Raw genomic sequence first — 22779 nt, 5'->3', positions numbered from 1 at the left:
CCTCACTACAGCGATTACGATCATCCTGCTCTAGCGTGAAGACTTCCCCTGCGAAGGAGAACCCGTTGTAGTAGTCACTGCAGAGTGCCAGCATAACACCCTCACCTAGATAAGGAAGAGTGGTAGACGAAGCGTCCAGAGTCAGTGGAATACTCTGCTTGCTGAATCGTGATTACAGTATTCTGTGTAATGTGACTGACCTGAACAATGGAGGCTCATGGGGATGGGGGGGGGTCTCTAGGACCCAGAAGTGTCGCTGGGTGACCCCCCTTTTGTGTCCCCAACCAGTGCCGGAAGAAAAGAAGGATACAGTATGGGAGTAGCCATAGTATCCAGTGGCAGTATCCGTATTCCACTAGATGGAGAGTACCAGGCACCAGCGGGTACCGACTGTTGCCACGGACCACCTGTGAAGGAAGCCAAGGCATCTAGTGTCGTGGCGTAGTTTAATTATAGCATGCAAAGATGTTTAGTGATTCCCCCGTTAATAGATCATTTGTAGAGGGTAATGCCACAGGAAGCATGTGATGGTGAATGAGAGATGGAATAGCAACCAATAGTAGTGCAATCCCCCGGTTAGGGAAGGTGGTAGCGCGATAGTCAGAACCGCAATCTATGGAAGTGTAATTACCCACCCTATGGAGGGGGGTAATGCCTACGGTAAGCACTGCACTCAGTGGCAGAGCAATCACTCCACCTATGATAGAGAGCAACATATCCAGCAAGTACTGTAACCTGAGGTAGTGCAAATACATCACCTATCGAAGGGGTAACACTCACAGCAGGAACTTGCCTATGACGAGTTCTGTACCCGGTGGGAAGTGCAAATATTCCACCCCAGTAAGGGGGTAATGCATACGTAAACACTGCAACAGCAGTGAGAATGCCTACTGCCAGTACTGTGCCCAGCGGAACTGCAATTCCGCCCCTTACGGAACGGGGGACGGCTATGGCTGGCATTGAGACCAGTGCTAGTGCGGTCAGTCCACCTAAGGAAGGAGGTAATACATAAAGGTAAGTACTGTATCCAGTAGAAGTGCAAATACCGCCTAAGCAAGGGGTTAATGCATACACCTGTACCGCCGGCCAGCATGGACGTAATCTTGGAAGATTGAACCGGATTCATGTCAGAGTCCGAATAACTGCTCCCCCCCCCTCGGAACTAACCCCTCCAGTGAGGGAGGGTGTGAGCGTGACCCTGGGATGAAGAGTGGGGGTGCGGAGGTGAGCCAGTAGGAATTATGTCCTGCTTCGGCCCGCTCATGTGCAGTTCCACCTCTCAGCCTCAAGCCCAGGGCTGTTGCAGGCTGTGTCGGTGTTGATATAACAACCCAACTACCCCGGAGGTGGACTTGAACTAAAGGTCCGCTTACCGGATTGTGCAGAGGGTGCTCTATTAACCAAACGACCCAGGAGGGTGGATTGGGAACTTTCAGTTGTCCTTCACTGGATTTGCGCAGGTGGAGAATTATCAACCAACGATTGAGTGCGATTGGGAAACTGTGTGAAATCCTCCACTGTCCGGGATAGGGCACAGACCCAGTTGGTACATCAGCCAGGGTGATCCTGCGGTGATGTGTGGCTGAGGAGGGCAGGATCTGTATGGCGCACTTTTTTTTGTGAGGACCTAGCCTCAAATGGAGAAGAGAAAGGAAGGGCTGAATACTGCAATATTAAGGCACATTGTGCCTGCAGATAGAAACCTAGGGTAAACTGGTGCCGGCCTTAAAGAGTGGCTGTGCAGGAAGGGTTAAACTGCCCAAGGACCGGGGCGGAGCCAGCGTGCTCCCGGGGAGATTCACGCCAGAAAGATGGACCCGCCCCCCCATGTCCACTATAGTGCCCCTAGTAGTAATGCCCATGCACAAAAAAAATCCCTCTATAGTGCCCCAAGATTAAAATGCCCCCCAGTGCATCCAGTAATGCCCAATATAGTGCCATCATTAAAAAATGCCCTGGTAATGCCCCCCATAGGGCCTCAGTGTTAAAAGTCCCCAGTGCCACCAGTAATGGCCCTTATACTGTCCCTTGTACCAAAAATTCCTCTAGAGTGCCCCAATTATGCTGCCAGTTATGTCCCCCAAAGTGCCTCTTCACTAGTAATGTCCCCCACAGTGCACTTTCAACAGTAAAGCCCCCCACAGTTCCCTTGCAGTAGTAATGTCCCCCACAGTACCCCTCCAGTTGTAATGAACCCTAAAGTGCCCCTCCAGTAGTAACATCCCCCACAGCACCCTTCCAGTAGTAACGTCCCTCACAGCGCTCCTCCAGTAGTAACGTCCCTCACAGTGCTCCTCCAGTAGTAACGTCCCTCACAGTGCTCCTCCAGTAGTAACGTCCCTCACAGTGCTCCTCCAGTAGTAACGTCCCTCACAGTGCTCCTCCAGTAGTAACGTCCCTCACAGTGCTCCTCCAGTAGTAACGTCCCTCACAGTGCTCCTCCAGTAGTAACGTCCCTCACAGTGCTCCTCCAGTAGTAACGTCCCTCACAGTGCTCCTCCAGTAGTAACGTCCCTCACAGTGCTCCTCCAGTAGTAACGTCCCTCACAGTGCTCCTCCAGTAGTAACGTCCCTCACAGTGCTCCTCCAGTACTAACGTCCCTCACAGTGCTCCTCCAGTACTAACGTCCCTCACAGTGCTCCTCCAGTAGTAACGTCCCTCACAGTGCTCCTCCAGTACTAACGTCCCTCACAGTGCTCCTCCAGTAGCAACGTCCCTCACAGTGCTCCTCCAGTAGCAACGTCCCTCAGTGTCCCTCCAGTAGTAACGTCCCTCAGTGTCGCTCCAGTAGTAACGTCCCCCACAGTGTCCCTCCAGTAGTAAGGTCCCCCACAGTGTCCCTCCTGTGGTAATGTCTCCCACAGTGCCCCTCCTGTAGTAATGTCCCCCACAGTGCCCCTCCTGTAGTAATGTCCCCCACAGTGCCCCTCCTGTAGTAATGTCCCCCACAGTGCCCCTCCTGTAGTAATGTCCCCCACAGTGCCCCTCCTGTAGTAATGTCCCCCACAGTGTCCCTCATAGTGCTTCCATTGAGTAATGCCCCAAAGTGCTATCCTTCCTGTTAGTAAAGGCCCCAATTTGGCAGTGAAAAAAAAACAACTGATACTCACCTGTATCCCACATTCGCCGGTGTTCGCGATGCCACAACCTCTTCTGATCTACGGCCACATCGCTTCACTGTGTCCCGCTGCAGGAAGGGCGTGATTATGTCATCACGCATGCGCCGGCCGTGATTACGTCATCCCGCACGCCTGCGTGGGTATTTACTACCTCATAGGCTTCAGGCCTACTAAGCCTGAAGCCTATGAGGGTGATCGGCGGCGGGGCAGAGAACTATCATCTCCTGTGCCCAGTGTCTAGTCACCATTCGTAAATTCTAAGTCGCATTGGCCACCATTTGGAGCGCTTCATGCCTAGAAAAAACTCTCCCATAGAAGTCAGTGAAGTCGGTGTACGGCCCATGGTGCTGCCATAAAGCATTTTTCTTAATGCTTTCTAAACCCTGTTAAGAACAGCTCAGGCAAGATGGCCGCCCCATAATCAAGTTCAGGAAATAAAATAAAAAAAATAATCTGCAATCTGAAAATAAAAACAGATTGGAAAATAAGGAGATGTGTTACTATCTGGTTTTACTGGGAGATGACATTTTTGGTGAGAAAATGAGAAAGTGTCAGGTGGAGATGAGGCTTTCATTTCAGCGATGAGTTGTATGGAGTCCGTCAAGGAAGAAGGTGAAGGGGTCACTTAGTCTTGTAACAATAAATCTATAAAATGGGACAGATTAGAAGTCAGGGAGTTTAATCCAGACATGATCGGTCGCCCGCAGGGATTTACTAAGGATTTCTGTATTGTGGGTTGTGGCAAAACCAACCTCGCCACTGGGTTTTGGAGAGGCTTGTTTATCCGCCTCTTGCCCCAGGATTATGGGCCATATACTAACTTTTAAACCCCTGAACCTATTCAAGTGAATTTTGGATAGGTTTGTCCCCAAGTTATACTGTTTAAATTGATGTAAGTTATATGTATGGCCAATGTAAACTCACAAAGTTGTAACAATTTATGATAAGTGTAACTTGTCAGCTTGGGAGGAATATGCGGGTGTGTTTCTATTGTGCCATTGTGTGTTTAAAATGGTGATGTCTGTTCTGTTGTCCTCACATGTGTATTGGCGATCTCCCTTTTGTCCTGAGAGATAATTGGATTGCTCCTCAGGTTGTCTCCGGGACAGAGAGGAGGAGACCATGATGCATTGTGGGGATATGTTGTCCTATGTCACAGTCTTCATTCTGGTCCTCTGGGGGCGTGAACGATTGGTTGCTGTAGTTACATTGTATGTGTTGTATGGTTTATGAATAAAAGAGGCTGTACGTGAAGTACAGTCAGACCACTGCTTGACCCTCAACACGGAGCCTTGTCTCGTTATTGGGGGGATCCGCTGTATGCTGTTAGAGGCTGATTGCCAGAGGTGTAAGCTGATTCCTGTTTGTCTGCTAGCAGCTATTCGTGAGGTTCCAGTTTGGAGTGCTACTTTGTATCCAGTTCGGGAGTTTGGTGTATCCTGCAGTAGCTGTGCCTGTCTCTCAGAAAGGGGCTTATCGCCTAAACGGATTTTAACCCCTTGTCTGCTGAAACGGTCCGTTACATTGGTGGCAGCAGTGGGATCGTTCCCACAGCCCAGAAGGACAGCTACAAAGAAACATCATTCCCTGGAATTACAATTTGAGGGCAACGTATGTCCCAGTACAGCGACCCTGACAGCACCAGAATGGAAACAGCAGTGGAGTACGATGAGGGTGTCATGGATGACCGTGATGCAGTCCGCAAAGGCATCTGGTACCAGGTACTGGGTATTGTGGAGTATATGCAGGATGAGAGACTCCCCACGGAAGACCAGCGGTTGCAGAAGCGAGTAGCCCTGCGGATGCCCTTCCTGGGAGAGCAGCCCCGGGAGGAATGGGTAAAGGAATTGGAACTCCTAGCATGGCGGGAGCTGTGGCTGGAAGATGCCTACCAGGCGCTCTGGTGGTATGGGGCACAGTACCTACCCAGGACAGCTGAGCATGACAAGCCGGAGGGAGAGGAGTTTGATGGTCCTGGCTTGTTATGGGAGACTTTTTCAGAGCTGGAGTTTGGGAGCCCTACACAAGCCCGGTTCCATGATCTCTTGGAATGGAGGGAGAGCAGGTATGACTGGGACGACACTCATGAGATTGAGCAGGACCTGGTCCACCTGGTGACCCGGGAGATGGAGTTGGAACAGGGCTACCAGCAGCTGTTCCACGCCAGTGAGAAGGCTCAGCAGGACAGTAAGGTGACAAACCCAGTCTCCATTCCCCAGCGGCAGTGTGAAGTGCAGGGAGAGGAGAGCAGCGTCCTCCCTCCCCAGCGGCAGGCTGAGTTACAGGGGGCAGAGGTAGTTGTTCCTGCCCCCCAGCAGCAGAGTGATATGCCGGGAAGGCAGTGTGAAATGCAGGGAGAGGAGAGTAGCGTCCTCCCTCCCCAGCGGCAGGCTGAGTTACAGGGGGCAGAGGTAGTTGTTCCTGCCCGCCAGCAGCAGCATGATTTTTTGGGAATTGGGAGCCCAGTCTCCATTCCCCAGCGGCCGTATGAATTATTGGGGATTGGGAGCCCAGTCTCCTTTCCCCAGCGGCAGGCGGAGTTACAGGGGGCAGAGACAGTCGGTCCTGTCCCCCAGCGGCAGAGTGTCCAGCAGGGAATAGAGAGCCCAGTCTCCTTTCCCCAGCAGCAGGACACTGTATTGGGAGCGGAGACGGTCGGTCGCCCTCCCCAGCGGCTGGAAGTATGTATAGGAGAGGAGCTCGTTACCCCCTCTCCCCAGCGGCAGCTTAACGCACCAGGGGGAGACAGTAAGCCCCACAACAGTGCAGATGGGACCGTGGTCTCTGCACTTACAGCACAGGGGGTAGAGACAGTCGGTCTCCCCCTCCAACAACCAGGCTCCAACCAGGCTTCTTCCGTGGTAGCGCTGGCACCAGGGCAGAGTACCGCTGATACCTGCCCACAAAGCAACCTCCACTCCAAGCCAGGGAGCAACACAGAGACCGGGAGTACCAGCTTCCAACATAACCTTGGTGGACTCACTGGACAGAGACAGGCTACCAAATGCAACAGGTCCAGTATTGGGTTGTGGGTGGGCTGCCAGACTAACTCAGGTACCGACCGGCGTGAGGTCAGGTATCTGGTTAGTCTTCCCTGGGGGGGGGGGAGATGTGTGGCGAAACCAACCTCGCCACTGGGTTTTGGAGAGGACTGGCTGCTGGCCTCTTGCCCCAGGATTATGGGCCATATACTAACTTTTAAACCCCTGAACCTATTCAAGTGAATTTTGGATAGGTTTGTCCCCAAGTTATACTGTTTAAATTGATGTAAGTTATATGTATGGCCAATGTAAACTCACAAAGTTGCAAAAATTTATAATAAGTGTAACTTGTCAGCTTGGGAGGAATATGCGGGTGTGTTTCTATTGTGCCATTGTCCCATTGTGTGTTTAAATGGTGATGTCTGTCCTGTTGTATCTACATGTGTATTGGCGATCTCCCTTTTGTCCTGAGAGATAATTGGATTGCTCCTCAGGTTGTCTCCGGGACAGAGAGGAGGGAACGATGATGCATTGTGGGGATATGTTGTCCTATGTCACAGTCTTCATTCTGGTCCTCTGGGGGCGTGAACGATTGGTTGCTGTAGTTACATTGTATGTGTTGTAAATTACTGATTGGTTGTATTTCAAACCCCTGTGGGCAGTACTATGTTTGTGGTTTATGAATAAAAGAGGCTGTACGTTAAATACAGTCAGACCACTGCTTGACCCTCAACATGGAGCCTTGTCTCGTTATTGGGGGGATTCGCTGTATGCTGTTAGAGGACCGATTGCCAGAAGTGTAAGCTGATCCCTGTTCGTCTGCTAGCAGCTATTCGTGAGGTTCCAGTTTGGAGTGCTACTTTGTATCCAGTTCGGGACATTGGTGTTCTGCAGTAGCTGGGCCTGTCTCTCAGAAAGGGGCATATCGCCTGAACGGATTTTAACCCCTTGTCTGCTGAAACGGTGGGTAAATAATATTTACATGGGTAAATAATAAATAAGAGTGGTGTCGGCGGTCGGCAGCACGTAGGAAATCTTCTCGTTTATAATCGCGTTTAATATCTGTGATCGGATCTTTAATGAATAGTGATCCATCTAAGTAAGCCTGTTCATGTACGATTACCGTTCCACGGCCTTTATCTGCGGACGTATGATTACATTACAATTACTTTGTGGAGAATATAGCCCCTGTCTTTCATCCATAGGGCTCATTCAGATGACCGTATCCGTTTTGCGGTCTGCAAAACACGGATACCAGCAGTGTGCGCTACGTATTTTGCAGGAACTGAACTGCCAGCCCTATGATAGAAAAGCCTATTCTTGCGGACTACCTACCCTTCTAGAGCAGCGAGGACTCTCATCTTCTTCCTGGAGTAGACGGCCTGGCGGGCACTACGATTGCGCTGTGCTTCCAGGATGCTTGAGAGGAACCTCTGGAACTGTGCTTTACTGAACTCTTCAGTGCCATCCGTGGGCTGACGGTACACCATCCACCTGGAAGGAAACAGTCAGCAAGCATCTATATCATGACCAACAGAAAGACAAAGCAGAAGACACGAGAGCAGTGTCCCACGACCACACAAGTGCTCAGATACTGAAAACTGTAGACATGCTGCAAATGCCATGCTTTACTTATCCTGAATTTACATCCAGAGCTGCATTCAGAATTCAGCTATGGAACCTCAAATCATGCCAGCAACTTCGAAGTGTTGAGAATGCAATATTTTATAGGATCTCTACAGAACAGGAGTTGGACTTATCTCTGGCAGCCTGCAGAACTGTGAATGCAGCTCTGGGTGTCAATTTGTGATCATTACAACATAAGGCAAGAAAAAAAAAGTAAAGAAGTGCAGGGATGTTATAGATACAGATCAGTGAGGGTCCGATACCCCGTAAAATCAGCTGTTTCGGGTAGCCACGGTGCTGTAAACTACACAGTGTAAGGAATGGATGCAGAATGCTCCATACACTGTGCTGTTTCTGGCGCCGGCGTACTGCAGCAAAGCCCCTATTCACTTGAAAGCTGTCTGCTTTTTGCTCTGTACACTGAATGCAGATCTGGGTGTGACTGGAGAATAAAATGGGATTATAATCCATGGTCAGTACAACCAAGCCATGATGACATACTGGATTGTGTTCATCTACTGCACACACCGCCAGAGCAGCGACTGTCAGACGCGAGCTCCTGTATGAGGACCTACCTTCCATACTCCTTCTGGAAGGACACCAGAAAATCACACAGCTCGTTACAATGACTTCCTGGTAGCCCGACTATAATGTTTATAGCCACCTGCAAGACAGAGACATTAGGTGTAACTCCCTGCACCAATTCCCAGTACACAGACATGCCAGAAGATAGTCCTACTGGGGGTGCGGGTAATAAGGGGCTGATGCTCTCTCTCTGTGAGCTCTATACCTCCTGGGCATCACTAGGGGGCGACTGATGTGTCATTACAGTCAGTGGATCACCAGTAACAGGAGGGTAGAAATGAGGGTCAAAGCTCCAACAATTCCAGAATTAGGGACATCCCTAAGGGTCCATTCACACGTCCGTTGTTTCTTTCCTGATCTGTTCCGTTTTTTGCTGAACAGATCTGGACCAGATCTGGACCCATTCATTTTCAATGGGTCCTGGAAAAAAACGGACAGCTCAATGTCTGATTTTTTTCAGGACCCATTGAAAATGAATGGGTCCAGATCTGGTCCAGATCTGTTCAGCAAAAAACGGAACAGATCAGGAAAGAAACAACGGACGTGTGAATGAGGCCTTATGGTGTGAATATGTCTACAAATTAGATGAAGTGAAAAATATGCTTCAGGTGGTAATGCGCCCCTCTTCAGGCTCTTTATAAAACGAGATATAACGGAGGTCATTTATTAAGAGACTAGAGACTATTTTTATCGAAAAACCAGCATGTCAGGGGCCGGGGCTCCAGCATGTCAGGGGCCGGGGCTCCAGCATGTCAGGGGCCGGGGCTCCAGCATGTCAGGGGCCGGGGCTCCAGCATGTCAGGGGCCGGGGCTCCAGCATGTCAGGGGCCGGGGCTCCAGCATGTCAGGGGCCGGGGCTCCAGCATGTCAGGGGCCGGGGCTCCAGCATGTCAGGGGCCGGGGCTCCAGCATGTCAGGGGCCGGGGCTCCAGCATGTCAGGGGCCGGGGCTCCAGCATGTCAGGGGCCGGGGCTCCAGCATGTCAGGGGCCGGGGCTCCAGCATGTCAGGGGCCGGGGCTCCAGCATGTCAGGGGCCGGGGCTCCAGCATGTCAGGGGCCGGGGCTCCAGCATGTCAGGGGCCGGGGCTCCAGCATGTCAGGGGCCGGGGCTCCAGCATGTCAGGGGCCGGGGCTCCAGCATGTCAGGGGCCGGGGCTCCAGCATGTCAGGGGCCGGGGCTCCAGCATGTCAGGGGCCGGGGCTCCAGCATGTCAGGGGCCGGGGCTCCAGCATGTCAGGGGCCGGGGCTCCAGCATGTCAGGGGCCGGGGCTCCAGCATGTCAGGGGCCGGGGCTCCAGCATGTCAGGGGCCGGGGCTCCAGCATGTCAGGGGCCGGGGCTCCAGCATGTCAGGGGCCGGGGCTCCAGCATGTCAGGGGCCGGGGCTCCAGCATGTCAGGGGCCGGGGCTCCAGCATGTCAGGGGCCGGGGCTCCAGCATGTCAGGGGCCGGGGCTCCAGCATAGGCAAATTTAAAAACATTTATGTTAGCAAAAAACTACACCAGCCAGGGTCTGGCTTAATTTTTTCACCGTGCAAAGGGACTGCCATAAATGTGCCCTAAAATCGTATCTCTTATCTCCCTGAAGAAGGACGTATTAAAACCCGAAACGTATTCTTAATTTCAGCTAATGTGTAACCACACGCATATTCAGAGGGCCGTCTCTAATTCTGGACCTGCCTGATAGAAAACAGAAGGAGGAAAGGCCATTGTGAGGTGGACACCAGTACACAGCGGCTGTGGCCACCCCTTCGGGGGTCACACCTCCTACCCCTCTCATACTATCATATCACACATTGGTAGGACACATCAAATTGACACTAAACCCCCCAAGCCCTTGTTAGTTAATAGGCGGTGAGCCCCATTATATTACTCCTCACACCCCGGTCCTCCATAATTCATGAGCTGGGTGGTAATCACCTTGTCGTTTTGCGCCTGGCTCCCAGCGATGGTCTCCGAGTGTTGGAGCAGCGCTGGCAGATGGGATCTCGGGACGGGTTCTCGGCTCACGCTGCTGACAGCCAGGTGCAGCAAGAAGCTGAGGATATAAAGTGGAAGCATTACAGGAAGGTCCCGACAAGTGATCATACATGAGCTAATGTGTGCACTCCACTATCTGAGGGTTTGTTACAGTTGTATCCAGGCAGTGCAACAAATCCATCAGGTTATGATTATAAGCCAAGATCCGTCTTACTAGTCACTGACAGCAAGCAGAAAACTTGGTGATCAATCGAAATACAAAGAATATCAAGAGGATCTTTTTATTTTTTTGGCATGTCAAATATTTCATTGAACATCCATCGAGTGTAATTTAAAGGGGTTTTCCAGGATTAGAAAACCATAGCACCCCTGTCTGAGTTGTGCCTGGTGTCACTGCTCAGTGCCTGTGAAGTCAATGGGGCTGAGCTGTAATACCACACACAACCTGAGGACAGGCATGGCGCTGTTTTTGGAACAAGCATGTTTTTTCTAATCCTGGACAACCACTGTAACTAAAACCAGAAATCTCCTAAATTAGAAAACTTCTTTATTCACAGTGTGGCAGCTAATATCGGACGAACCCCCCTTCCCCATCGGCCACCTTTCCCCACATGTTCTAGTACATATCTCAAGGTCCATTCACACAAGACAGCAGCAGATTGCCGGGAGGGAATCTGCTGCTCGCTGGTGGAGGAGACCGATGTATGGGGAGGAGTGATAACTAACGCCATCGCTCGTCCCCATACTGACTCGGTGATTGCACAGCGCAGTCGGCTGCCGGCAAACAATGTTTTTTGCGTCCGCACAAACGATCGGATTACCCAATGAACGAGCGTTCCACTTGTTCATCGGGTAACTGTCAGTGCATTTACACCGCCAGATAATCACTAACGAGTGCTCCTATCTTTAAGACTCTCGGCCCGTATGAAAGGCCCTAAAGCGTGAGATGACGTGGATGAATCCAGACATGTGCACCTACATGATACAAGGCATAACTATAAGACAGACCAGGAGCCCCGCTGTAGGTTACCTCTCCAGCCCCGGCAGGTTGGCAGGGATCACTGCTCGATGACTCCATCTTTCTGTGCTCGAGAAGGACAAGGTCTCATACAGACTCTGCATGTTCAAGTAACTGGGGAAAAAAATTAAAAGAAAATGACTAATCAGACCCCAGGCAGTCCTGGAAGGTAGCAAAGGACCGGACACTGACCGCTGGGGGAGATTATACCGGTCACACTGCGGTGATTTTAATACAGTGATTAAAGGGTACCTATAATTTTCTCTAAAACAAAGGGGCAGGGGGGCTCAGCGGAGATCAATGCTTAGTTATTCCCAGAACTCCTATAGAGATGAATGGAGTGGCATGCAAGTGCATCATGGGCCCGGGGCAGTGTCTACCCAACGTGGGCCCGTCTGCCTCCATTTTCCCCTGACATCCTCCGTTCCGTGCACCGCCCAATAGTTATTATTTCTGTATGGAGAGGCTGTGGTGCTCCGTGAGCTCTGCAGTCTCTTCCTAGGCCATGAGACACTCCATTCATCAGTCACAAGGAGTGAATGGGGCTGAGCTGCAATACCAAGCACAGCCACTATACAATGGACAGCGCTGTGCTTAGTATGCAGCGAGCGAACCCCACGGTCTCCTCAAACAGCTGATTGGCGGGGTATACCCTGAATGTGCGACACGCATATGTCTGTGCAGAGACCTTTCACGGATCGGATTTATTTTCCTTTTATATAGACGAATAAAATTTGGCGTTTTTTATTCTGTTGGACTCCATCCGGCTCGTCTTTTCTCATATACAGACAAAGTAGTAGATACTACCTGCAGTCCTATGTAACACCCCATATAACACATCAATAACTGTCCAAGTACAGATAATGTAGTAGATACTACCTGCAGTCCTATGTAACACCCCATATAACACATCGATAACTGTCCAAGTACAGATAATGTAGTAGATACTACCTGCAGTCCTATGTAACACCCCACATAACACATCAATAACTGTCCAAGTACAGATAATGTAGTAGATACTACCTGCAGTCCTATGTAACACCCCATATAACACATCGATAACAGCAGCAAGAGGGAGGAGGCAGGGACTACAGCGGGACTGCAGAGCGGCCCTGAGCTGGTTACAGACTAGCCAGGAAAGGAAGCTGTGCCGCTTAGGGGGACACCGCAATGCTTGGCGCTGCTGAATGTATTCTTCAATGTGGGTGTTTGGGGCGGCGTTGGGCCCCACAGAGATGTCGGGTCCAGGGCTAAAGAACCAAACGCCCCTATTACAATCTGCCATTGGGTACAGGGTAACAATCCCTTTAAAAGGACATTCCCACCGATCTATATGTATCTCCACAATAATGAGAAGCAGACAGAATGTTAGTAGGTGGGAGGCTGATTCAGTTCACACTTCAGTTTTTTGGTCAGTTATTTCCATCAGTTATTGTCAGCCAAAACCAGGTGCGGGTCAGAAACACAGACCAGGTGAAGATCTTTCTATTAGATCTTATATCTGAGTAGTATCTGGCTCACAATAACTGATGGAAATAATGGATCAAATAACTGAAGTGTGAACTCAGCCTTACACGCTCCAACCTGCAGCGCGTCAGGAAGAAACCGGCTTGTTAGTGGAGGTGAAAAGCTGTAATTACACGCAGCGATCACCTCCGCAGTGTGAGGACAAGGGATGGCCGTGGTCAAAACATGGGCTCCGGCCATGTGAACTCTGTGCGGCGGACCCACTGACTTGAAGGAGTCCGCGATCCGCAAGATACGGCAAAAGATAGGACATGTCCAATCTTTGGCAGGAGGGAGGCACGAAAGCCTATCTTTTGCCGTATCTTGTGGATCGCGGACCCATTCAAGTCAATGGGTCGGCGATCGCATCGCAGCAGAGTGCACATGGCTGATGCCCGTCATGGCAACCACATGGTCGTGTGAATGAGCCCCAAGACAGAAACGGACATGCTGAATGCAGACACGCCAGGGTTACAGAAAAGGAGGTAATACGGAGTCTAAACATGGCTTCTTTTTATGAGGTGAGCTGCCCAGCCATGGTCTCACATGGTGTATGTGCCATGAGACCGACTCTCTGCTCCCCAGCAAATAATAAAATCCAGTCTGCAGCCATCAGAGGGGGAGCTTCTTACAGAAGAGGGGTCATTTATCAAAGACTGGCCATCGATTGCCCCTGCGCTGCCGGAAGAAGCAGATAATTTACGACAACGGTCCGTGCGCCTGGGGTAAAATCTACTACAGCCCCTGAGCGGAGAACTTTTAACTCCTCTTTTACACCTGTTTCCAGGAGTGCTAGTAAATTTGCTTGGGGCGACATCCCATCCCCAGTCCAGCTCCCGGCGCTCCCTTGTCAGTCCCAAGTGGCGAGGACAGCGTAAAAACACCCATGTGACAAAATGTTGTTGCATGACCACTAAAAAGGTCACAAAACAGGCTATGGCAATCTTTTTATTTTTTTCTCTACACCAAAAACTGGCGAAGGCTTCTTAATAAATGACCCCCAATGTGTTCAACGAGAGCTGTAGAAATCCATATACAGAAAACTCCCCCTAGTGGTAGCTGCATGGCCAGTGTGTTACGTGGCCGTCTCTTCCAATGTCGTGCAGTACCCCAGTACCAACGTACAGCTGGAAATCGGAGAGAGCGCATGTCTGGAGCAAATCTATTATTATTACCTACTGGATTCAAAGGAGGATTAGAAGACAACTGGGAGGCATGAGAAAGCATGTAAGTTGTAATGCTGGGTTCACTGACCAGTGAGGGACGCTGTGACGGGTGGCCACGGCCTGTATCGTGGCGGTAACACTTACATTCTCCTCTGTTCATTAGAGAGCTGGTGTTCCTGGATCAGCTGTAGGGTTATCCCCGAGCTTTCCGTCTGCCCCTGCCATTTCTTCAGCACCTACAGGAAAGGATAAAAATCATTAGAAACTGACAAGACATCAAAGCTTCAGCCTTCAGTGTAAAGGATGGTGTTTTTTTATTCCAGTTGCCATGGATACAGCAGGGTTATGTCTATACGTATACATGTAAATACAGTGGGGGTAATTTATCAAACTGGTGCAAAGGAAAAGCAGAGCAGCTTCCCATAGTAAGCACTCACATGAAGGGGGCACCCGACAGGCCGCTATGGGTATCCGCTCCGCCTCTCCTGTGCCCCAGTTTTCATAACTCTGCCCCAATGTCTTCTCTACACGTTATATTCCATCGCCATATAGTAAATAACAGAGCGCCGTCTACATCACCTGGGAGTAGAAGCCCCGGTAGCTCTTGGATTTGGGGAAAAGTGCAAATGTAAGGAAGTTGCCGGGAGTGATGAAATGCAGGGGCAGGTGGGGGAGCAGAGAACTTTTGTAGTCGATGAGCAGGATGGCGGTGGTACTGCTGGAGTCCTGCGGAAGGAAAACAGCGGCAGTGTAAGGCACGGAGGAGACACCGCTGAGCGAGTGTGGTCTGGTAATCAGACAGGGCTTTATCCATGATGGTTCCTACTGAATCACGGCAAGCAGAGATCTTGAAGACCACAGGGAAATTATACGGAAAGTACACAAGAATAATTCTACAACTTGTATAGAACATGCCCTACTGTCTGTTTAGCGGACAAGAATAGGCAGTTTTATTATTAGGTAAATGCGGCAAGCTCACGGCCGGTCTCTGTATTTAGCGGCTCCACGGACAGTAAAATACATACAGTCGTGTGCATGGGACCTTATTTCTATGACCATCCGACAATATGACACCCATCAGGTCCTGCTGATTACAGTTTAAAGGCATTTAGAGGCCCTGGACAATTTTGGATGTGAGGACAAGAACTTTCTTTTCCTCTATGCACCCCCATGAGACTCGCATTGAATGTATCATAATCGAGAGACTGAATTCCATCCCAGGAGGATTTGTCATATCGATTAGTTCTCTTCACTATCACATATGTATACATCTCTACTGACAGCACACCCAAGGATGGACGGATGCCCTAATGGGTCAGAAATCCCCGAGATGCTTTCTCAACAAGGGATGAGCCCTGCGCCGGTGACATGATCAAACAGGAAGGTTCCTCCATTTGAACTCGGTAATTACCATTGATCACGCTGTTAAATGGTGGAGATCACAGGGTCTCGTCGCTGCGGGGGTGTATTAGGACGCCTTCACATACATTCCGCGATTGAAAATCAGTTCCACTCACCTGAACAGGGCTCGCTGAAATCCACGTGCTTTCTGCCCCATTCAAATGAAGGGACTGATTTTTCTGCAACAAAACCTGCAGAGCGTGAAGGCGCCACACGTTGTGGCATAAGGTGCGGTTTTTCTGTGTGGATTCCTGTGCAGAAAATCCACAGCGTATTACAGTACCAGATTACCCAAATCTCATCTAGACGTGGCAGATTTTTTTCCGTGAGGAAACTGACCTTCTTTGGATTTCCAAATCCACAGCGTGTGAATTATGTTTGAGGTTTTCGCTGCAGATTTCACCCCTTTTCAGTGGAAGGGCGAGATCTGCGGCAAAACCGCATCAAATCCGCTGTTAGACATTGTGGATTGTAGTGCGGATATGCTGCAGAAACATACATACATCCACATGGAAATCTGTGTGGATCTTCTGTGCCTTCACCTAGTGATGCCTGCACTTCGCTCATTAGGCCTTCATGATCTTGCTCTCATACCAGGAGCTGCACTCCTTTTTCTACAGAAAACACGGGCGTGCCCCCTTCTGGTGGAAGGCTTGATAAATATGGAGGATGATCAGCATGAGAACGGTCAGACGAGCATGAACCAATGTTATTTCCAGCTCATCTTTCCTCTGGGTTCTCCGGATTTCCTTTCACTCTCCAAAAACACAGTGACAGGTTAATGAGCTACCTGTGAATTAGACTGCGAGCCCCAGTGGAGACAGAAGGGGTCACTGATTAAGGCCTCATGCACACGGCCGTTGTTTGGGTCCGCATCTGAGCCGCAGTTTTGGCGGCTCGGATGCGGACTCATTCACTTCAATGGGGCCGCAAGAGATGCGGACAGCACTCCGTGCGCTGTCCCCATCCGTTGCTCCGTTCCGTGGTCCACCAAAAAAATATAACCTGTCCTATTCTTGTCTGCGTTTTGCGGACACGAATAGGCAGTTATATTAATGGCTGTCCGTGCCGTTCAGCAAATTGCGGAACGCACACAGACACCATCCGTGTTTTGTGGATCCGCAATTTGCGGACCGCAAAACACACAACGGTCGTGTGCATGAGGCCTAACTGTCATTTTTTGACGGTCTTTTTACTACCATCACTGCTGGACGATGACAGGGCGCGCACCCGGTCATACATTAGGCACATCCGGCCGTGTGCCTGCCGTACAATCTAGCCCACTCTGTCTGGCATAATTTTTCCGCAAGACTTTTTTTCGGACGTAGAATTAGTAAATTGACTAGGGCCCTGGTCACTGTGCAAAAAATGATGTGACAGGAGCGTTACAAATATGCAAAAAAAATAGGTTGTGCCACAATTTAACATAAAACACACGTTAAACTGTTAGTAAATGACCCCCAGGGACTTGACTGCTCCGGCAATGGCTTCCTTATCACACAAAAAGAGCACATATATATATATTTTTATCTTCAGACCTGGCCTTGTGCCCTGACTATACTTAGCACAGATATCCACTTCATGAGCTGCCCACCACAATAGCAGGAAGGTCGGCGCTCGCAGTGGGTGGAGGAAGATAATGTAATAAGCGCACAGTCAGGATAAAACACATGACCGCTATTGTGTGCTTTCTACTTGCAGCAAATATTCATTTCCTATTATTGAAACCATTGTCGAGGAGTAAGAACTGTGATTAACCAGTTCACTTCAGGTGCAGATAGGAGCGTGGCCTGGCTGCTGCGCAGGAGCACCGTGACAAGTGACGCACCGCGAGGCTGGCAGCACATTGAGCCCTTGTCCCACTGTATCTGCGGTGAGCGTCCAAGGCTTCCATAGGGAGGATTTCCTTACTGAAACCTCAGGCGGATGTGTGTAACAGATGGCAGGGACCGCCACAAAACTCTCACCAGTCGCCAGTGGTCCTTACCCAGTACTTACCCCATCATAGAACTTTTCAGCGGTCATGTGTCTCCTCGATATGGCGACACTGCCATGATTTGGATGAACAAACAGGACGCCATCCGAGAAGAAATACAATTTACCTGAGGAAAAATAAAATGCAACCAATCACAAAGTCTGTCCGGCTCATAAATGCAGGTTTTGTAAAGGGGTTCTCCGACAACTCAAGTTCATACAAAAGGTCCCAAAAGGCTGCTGACCCTTTTCTTCATCTATTTTTTGTTTAAGGTCCAGGGTCAGCGCATAGATGTCTATAACAGCTGCCATACTAGAGCAATCACTAGGATAGATAGATAGATAGATAGATAGATAGATAGATAGATAGATAGGAGATAGATAGATAGATATAAAGATAGATATGAGATAGATAGATAGATAGATAGGAGATAGATAGATAGGAGATAGATAGATAGATAGATAGATAGATAGATAGATAGATAGATAGATAGATAGATAGATAGATAGGAGATAGATAGATAGATATAAAGATAGATATGAGATAGATAGATAGATAGGAGATAGATAGATAGGAGATAGATAGATAGATAGATAGATAGATAGATAGATAGATAGATAGATAGATAGATAGAAAGATAGGAGATAGATAATAGATAGATAGATAGATAGATAGATAATGTATGTATACTTACACACCAATATATTCACTCAGGGACAAAAAAACACAAACATGCCCAGATAGAAATGTCAGATTAGCCGCAAAACTCACCATGCAGTTATGTATCAGGCAGATACGGTACATTAATGATTACAGGTGAGGTCTGATTAGATTCTGGGTCTTGCCATAAGAAGGCGTAAAAATGTTTCCCCTGCTGTCCTATAAAAAAGTTTCTCAGAGGCTACTTTTGGGTAGTGTACCTCTTGCTGAGAGATCGTTGACTGCTAAACATGCCTCGAAAACGCTCTCTCTCCCCAGTTGACAGAGTTTGAGTGGAGGTGAATCATTGGCCTGAGAGAAGCAGGATGGTCGTTTTGACGAAGTACCTGCCACCTAAGCCGTTCTGCCCTACGTGAGAGCGTGCACAAACTGTGAAGAGGCTCGGGAAGGGTTTAGACAGACCAGTAGAGAGGATTGTTTCATCTCCCACGAGTAGCACCTTCACTACACCCCCATCTCCATATCTGCCTGAGACATAACCGCACGCTGAGCTCTGCATTTCGATCTTGGTGTGTTTTTTTGTCAATATATATTATAAAATCTGGAAGTCCTTTCTTTCTCTTGGCTATAATCTACTGCAGCAGGTGTACCTTCTTCAGGTGCTATGTGCTGACTACTGGAACACATGAACGCCCCATCACCACCGGACAGGAAGCTGCCAAGATACGATTCCTCTTCCTGCAAAACAACGGTCATCAGCTATACAAGCGTCATAACCAGGGAGGAGTGAATGCGCATAAAACTTCGTTCCAATACTGTACACTTTGCGTCATAACTTCAGAAATTAATTTGTACTGAAAAAAAAAACATTTCCCAAACTCTGTTTCGGTTCCAAAATTTTATTTTTTTACAGTAGAAATCAATTTATGAAGTTATTGCACGAAGTCTCTTAAGACTTTGCGAAGCAATAACTTCGGCTCATCGGTAATTAGTATACACTGCACTCATCATGTTCACAGCCTCGTGTTGAGACGGATTTGGAACAGAGACAGTGTAACCCAACATAGCCACTTAAAATCAAGTAGTCCGGGGATTAGACCCCCACCTACCTTCACAGTATTCAGAGCTTTCTCAGAAAGTTTGACTTCATTCTCCTCCACCTACAGGGTGAAATACAATGTAATAAATAAGAAAGGTACAAAGATGGCTGCCAAAAAAAAACTAACCTTACATAAACTAATGGGGGACTCCACTTATCCACTTTAGACAAACTCCATTAATGAGCAGCAGGACCCCCACTCCTGAGCTCGCAGACGCTCTCTCCTGCTGGAGCCCTGCTGTCAGCCGTGAACTCTGCACATTGATCCTTCGGACGCCCCTGAGAGGATTATAGGGACTTGCAGACTGAAGGTTAAAGGGGTTCTGCAGTTTGTTTTAACTGATGATCTATCCTCTGCATCTGATCGGCGGCCTTCTCACGGTTTACAGCTGGCCCAGTGATGTCACGACTAGTATCACTGGCCTGGGCCAGAGGATAGATCATCAGTTAAAACAAACGGCAGAACCCCTTTAATACACACTGTACAGGGAGGGGTGAATCCCAGTATGATCTTAAGGCTTCGTACTCACCAGCCATGACATGAAGCGAGGCACAGCAGCGGTCAGGATGATGTAGTTACAGTCGGATGTGAGCGCTCCATCTGAGATAGAGAGGAGACGGGATAATCAGTGATACATTTTCTGTAGGGGGACGCGTAGAGTCTGGTCATCCCAAATCAAGGGGTTGTCCCAATGCAACAACGCATCCCCTATGATGATCAGCAGGTGTCTGACCACTGAATACATTGGTGGGGGTCCCCCATTTGAATGGAGTGACAGGCACGCATGGACGCTGCAGCTCCATTCAACTCTTTGGGACTGCCAGAAGCTCTCGGCTATCTCCGGCAGCCCCAGAGAGTTGAGCAGAGTGCAGCGAGCGTGCCTGCCCATCTCTCCATTCAAATGGGGGAACAGCGGCCCCCGTCCTCTGCCAATGACATGTTTATCCCTTAAATTGTTTCTAATGGGACAAGCCCTTTCACCTCTGTATGCAGAGTGATGCTTAGAGGCTCAATCCCGTCACGGCCTGCCCCCTCCCCCAGGATGTTTTGATCCAAGTGACAGGGAGAGGCAGCGGCCGCCGTGCGGGAATCAGGAGTGAAGCGGGTGATGGGGAGCGAGGTAAGTATAACCTGTATGAGCTTCATTCACCTGTACTGTCATCATACCAACCCCAAGTATGACCCTGCTGTGCCTATGCCATGTGCTCCCAGTATCGACAGACGCCCCACTACCCCCGCTGAACATCTCACCCACAATGTCACCATTCATTACCACCCGCTTATTGTATCTCCCACTTATCACATAAATCACTGGCGTGTACACAAGATGCAGAAGATCCAGCCTGTAATTATGTGTCTACAAGCCCGGATCATGTAGTCGCTCTCCTGCTTCCATGTTTACCTGCTAACACAGACATCCTACACAACAGGGGAATGTGCAGCCGCCCAAAACCAGGCAGCACCAAAGTAAACAATCACACCCCCGGAATCCTCGCTCCTCTCCTGCAGCACAAGCAAAAGGAAGAGTGAAGTAATAAGACGCAGAAATAAGTCCACCTTTGTCTCTAACAAGTATTTCCGACTTCAGAAAAGATTCGGAGAAGACGATGGATCCCAAATTTCCTCTTCCGCCTTGCAGGTCAGGAATGTCATAGATGGTCATGGACGCCTGGAAGACAAGTGCACATCAGGATGAGAGGCTGCTTACCCCCCTTTACTATACTGTACTATCATTCATATGCATCTGAAGAAAATGGCTCTGATCAACTCCCCCTCAAAGCTACAGACCATGTGTCCCCCTTGGTCCTCCCACTAATCTCTGCTGCTGGGGACAGATTCTGCACAGAATAATTAATCTTCCCCCTCTGGCTAATCTGTGCTGCTGAGCAGAATCAGTCTCCTTCACCCCCTGGCAGCTGACAGTAAAGTCCCTTCTTACTTCCCCTGCAGAAGGTGTCTTCTCACCTTATACAGCCATGCTACAGCTAAGGCTCCTGTAGTCCCTTGATATTTTTTGTTGAACAGGCACACATAAATGAAAGGTATGTCAACTTCAGTTTTAACGCCGCTCCCCTTGGTCATGTCAAATGGTCACGTGATGCTGTGGCAAGCGATTGGCTGCAGCAGTGTCAAAACGGAAGTTGACATCCTGAGAGTGCAGCAGAGCTGCCGAGGCCAGGTGACAAGGATCGGGGGGAGCCAGTGCCATGACGCAGGTAAGTAGGAGGCCCCTCACAGGTGTGACCAAGAGGAGGGGGTTGCCAAAAAAAAAAATCTGAAAGTGCACAACCCCTTTAAATAGCCATATACAGCCTGCCCACTAGTGGTCTTAGCCGAGTGACTTGCACAGGAAGAGGGGATTGCGGCCTTATCAAGTATGTTAGGAAAATGCTCAAGATGATTTTTGCTGCAAGAAGGACCCCGGGGGCCCCAGAAAGCAGGTGTATATCCTCAGTGCGATACTTACAGTCTTTATTAAGTCTGCGCTGTCCTCATGGTCCAACGGGACACTCCTGAAGGAGCAAGAACGAAAATCTGTTAAAGGGTCGGCCAGTGTTACGTAAGAAAATGTTAATGAGTGCATACTGACAAGTAGTGACATTTTCTAATATGCAATACTTTGTGTTTCAATTCAACATCTGCTTGCTGTCAGTGAATGAGAAGCTGCTTTTTTTTATTTTATTTTTTATAGAGGTTTTCCCCAAATTTTGCTGGCACCGATTTTAACATTTACAAACGTGCCGTTGTTTTCCAACTGGGCCGTTGTCTGCCTGCTCTGTATACCAATCACACAGCCAAGGAGCACCAGCCCAGTATACAGGAGGTCACTGGTGACATGCCCTTAGAGGTGCCCTCTCTGCACTCTCATGCCCGCACACACAGAGACAGCACAGCGCATGCGTCAAGATCTCTGACCTGTGCAGTCAGAAAGCTGCTTTGGGGAATTTCTGCGGGTAGTCACTGGTTGGGGCCGGATGATGGGTGCTATCGATCAGCAGAACTCTGCTTACAGTGTGCAAGGCAGGATGGGAAATGTAGTCTCAGCATGAAGTTGAGACTACAGAGATGCCTCCCAGCGTCAACAAACGGCGTGTGATGGCACCACCGTAATTACCAAAGTTAAAAAATGGTGGCAAAGAGGTTTTCATTTTTTTAACATTTAAGAGCTGTAAACCACTCATGTGCAGCCTGCTCTCCAGTGATTGCTATGGGACATGTTCACACTCAGCTATTTTCGGAGCTCTCATACCAGTGAACGGAGGGTGTCCACGCATGTACATCTTTCTCTCCCTTCACCTCCGGGGCCCCATTCTGGAGACAGTAGTGGATCCCAGAGGTGGACGGCACACCCCAGTGATAAATAAGCTTGTAAAATGGAAATATAATACTCACCGGCCCAGACTATTCACAGCTTCAATCTGAAATGATACTTTGGACCTAAAATCAGACATACAGCACAGATCAGAGCGTGCGTAACCAGTAAGAGTGACTACAGTGATAATATCACAAAGAAGCTGCGGGACAATGAGTTATCACCAGGGGAAGCCGTGTCTTTTAGGTTATGTTCACAACACTGTCGATTTTTTAAAAGGATTTCACCTCAGCATACATGGTCAATGACTGGCTTTAGCGGTGACTTGTCCACAAGCGGCACGTGAA

The 22779-nt window shown here is 49.3% G+C and overlaps 1 protein-coding gene across 1 annotated transcript in view; it reads right to left on the bottom strand.

Annotated features, from left to right (window-relative positions):
- The window catches only part of DNAAF9 (dynein axonemal assembly factor 9), a 77888-nt gene that overhangs the window by 12942 nt on the left and 42167 nt on the right, over window positions 1–22779 (bottom strand). Inside the window, exons 15-27 of the mRNA XM_040419331.1 lie at window positions 22513–22557; window positions 21587–21632; window positions 20677–20788; window positions 19649–19719; window positions 19129–19179; window positions 18670–18757; window positions 17383–17486; window positions 14563–14709; window positions 14128–14219; window positions 11324–11425; window positions 10234–10351; window positions 8303–8391; window positions 7437–7595 (exon numbers count right to left, since the gene is read on the bottom strand). Coding sequence (XP_040275265.1) covers window positions 7437–7595; window positions 8303–8391; window positions 10234–10351; window positions 11324–11425; window positions 14128–14219; window positions 14563–14709; window positions 17383–17486; window positions 18670–18757; window positions 19129–19179; window positions 19649–19719; window positions 20677–20788; window positions 21587–21632; window positions 22513–22557 — 1224 coding nt within the window. The remainder of the gene's footprint in view (window positions 1–7436; window positions 7596–8302; window positions 8392–10233; window positions 10352–11323; window positions 11426–14127; window positions 14220–14562; window positions 14710–17382; window positions 17487–18669; window positions 18758–19128; window positions 19180–19648; window positions 19720–20676; window positions 20789–21586; window positions 21633–22512; window positions 22558–22779) is intronic.

The sequence above is a fragment of the Bufo bufo genome, chromosome 2, assembly GCF_905171765.1.
Source record: "Bufo bufo chromosome 2, aBufBuf1.1, whole genome shotgun sequence".
Lineage (NCBI taxonomy): Eukaryota > Metazoa > Chordata > Amphibia > Anura > Bufonidae > Bufo > Bufo bufo.
This window is presented reverse-complemented; position numbering and strand designations above follow the sequence as displayed.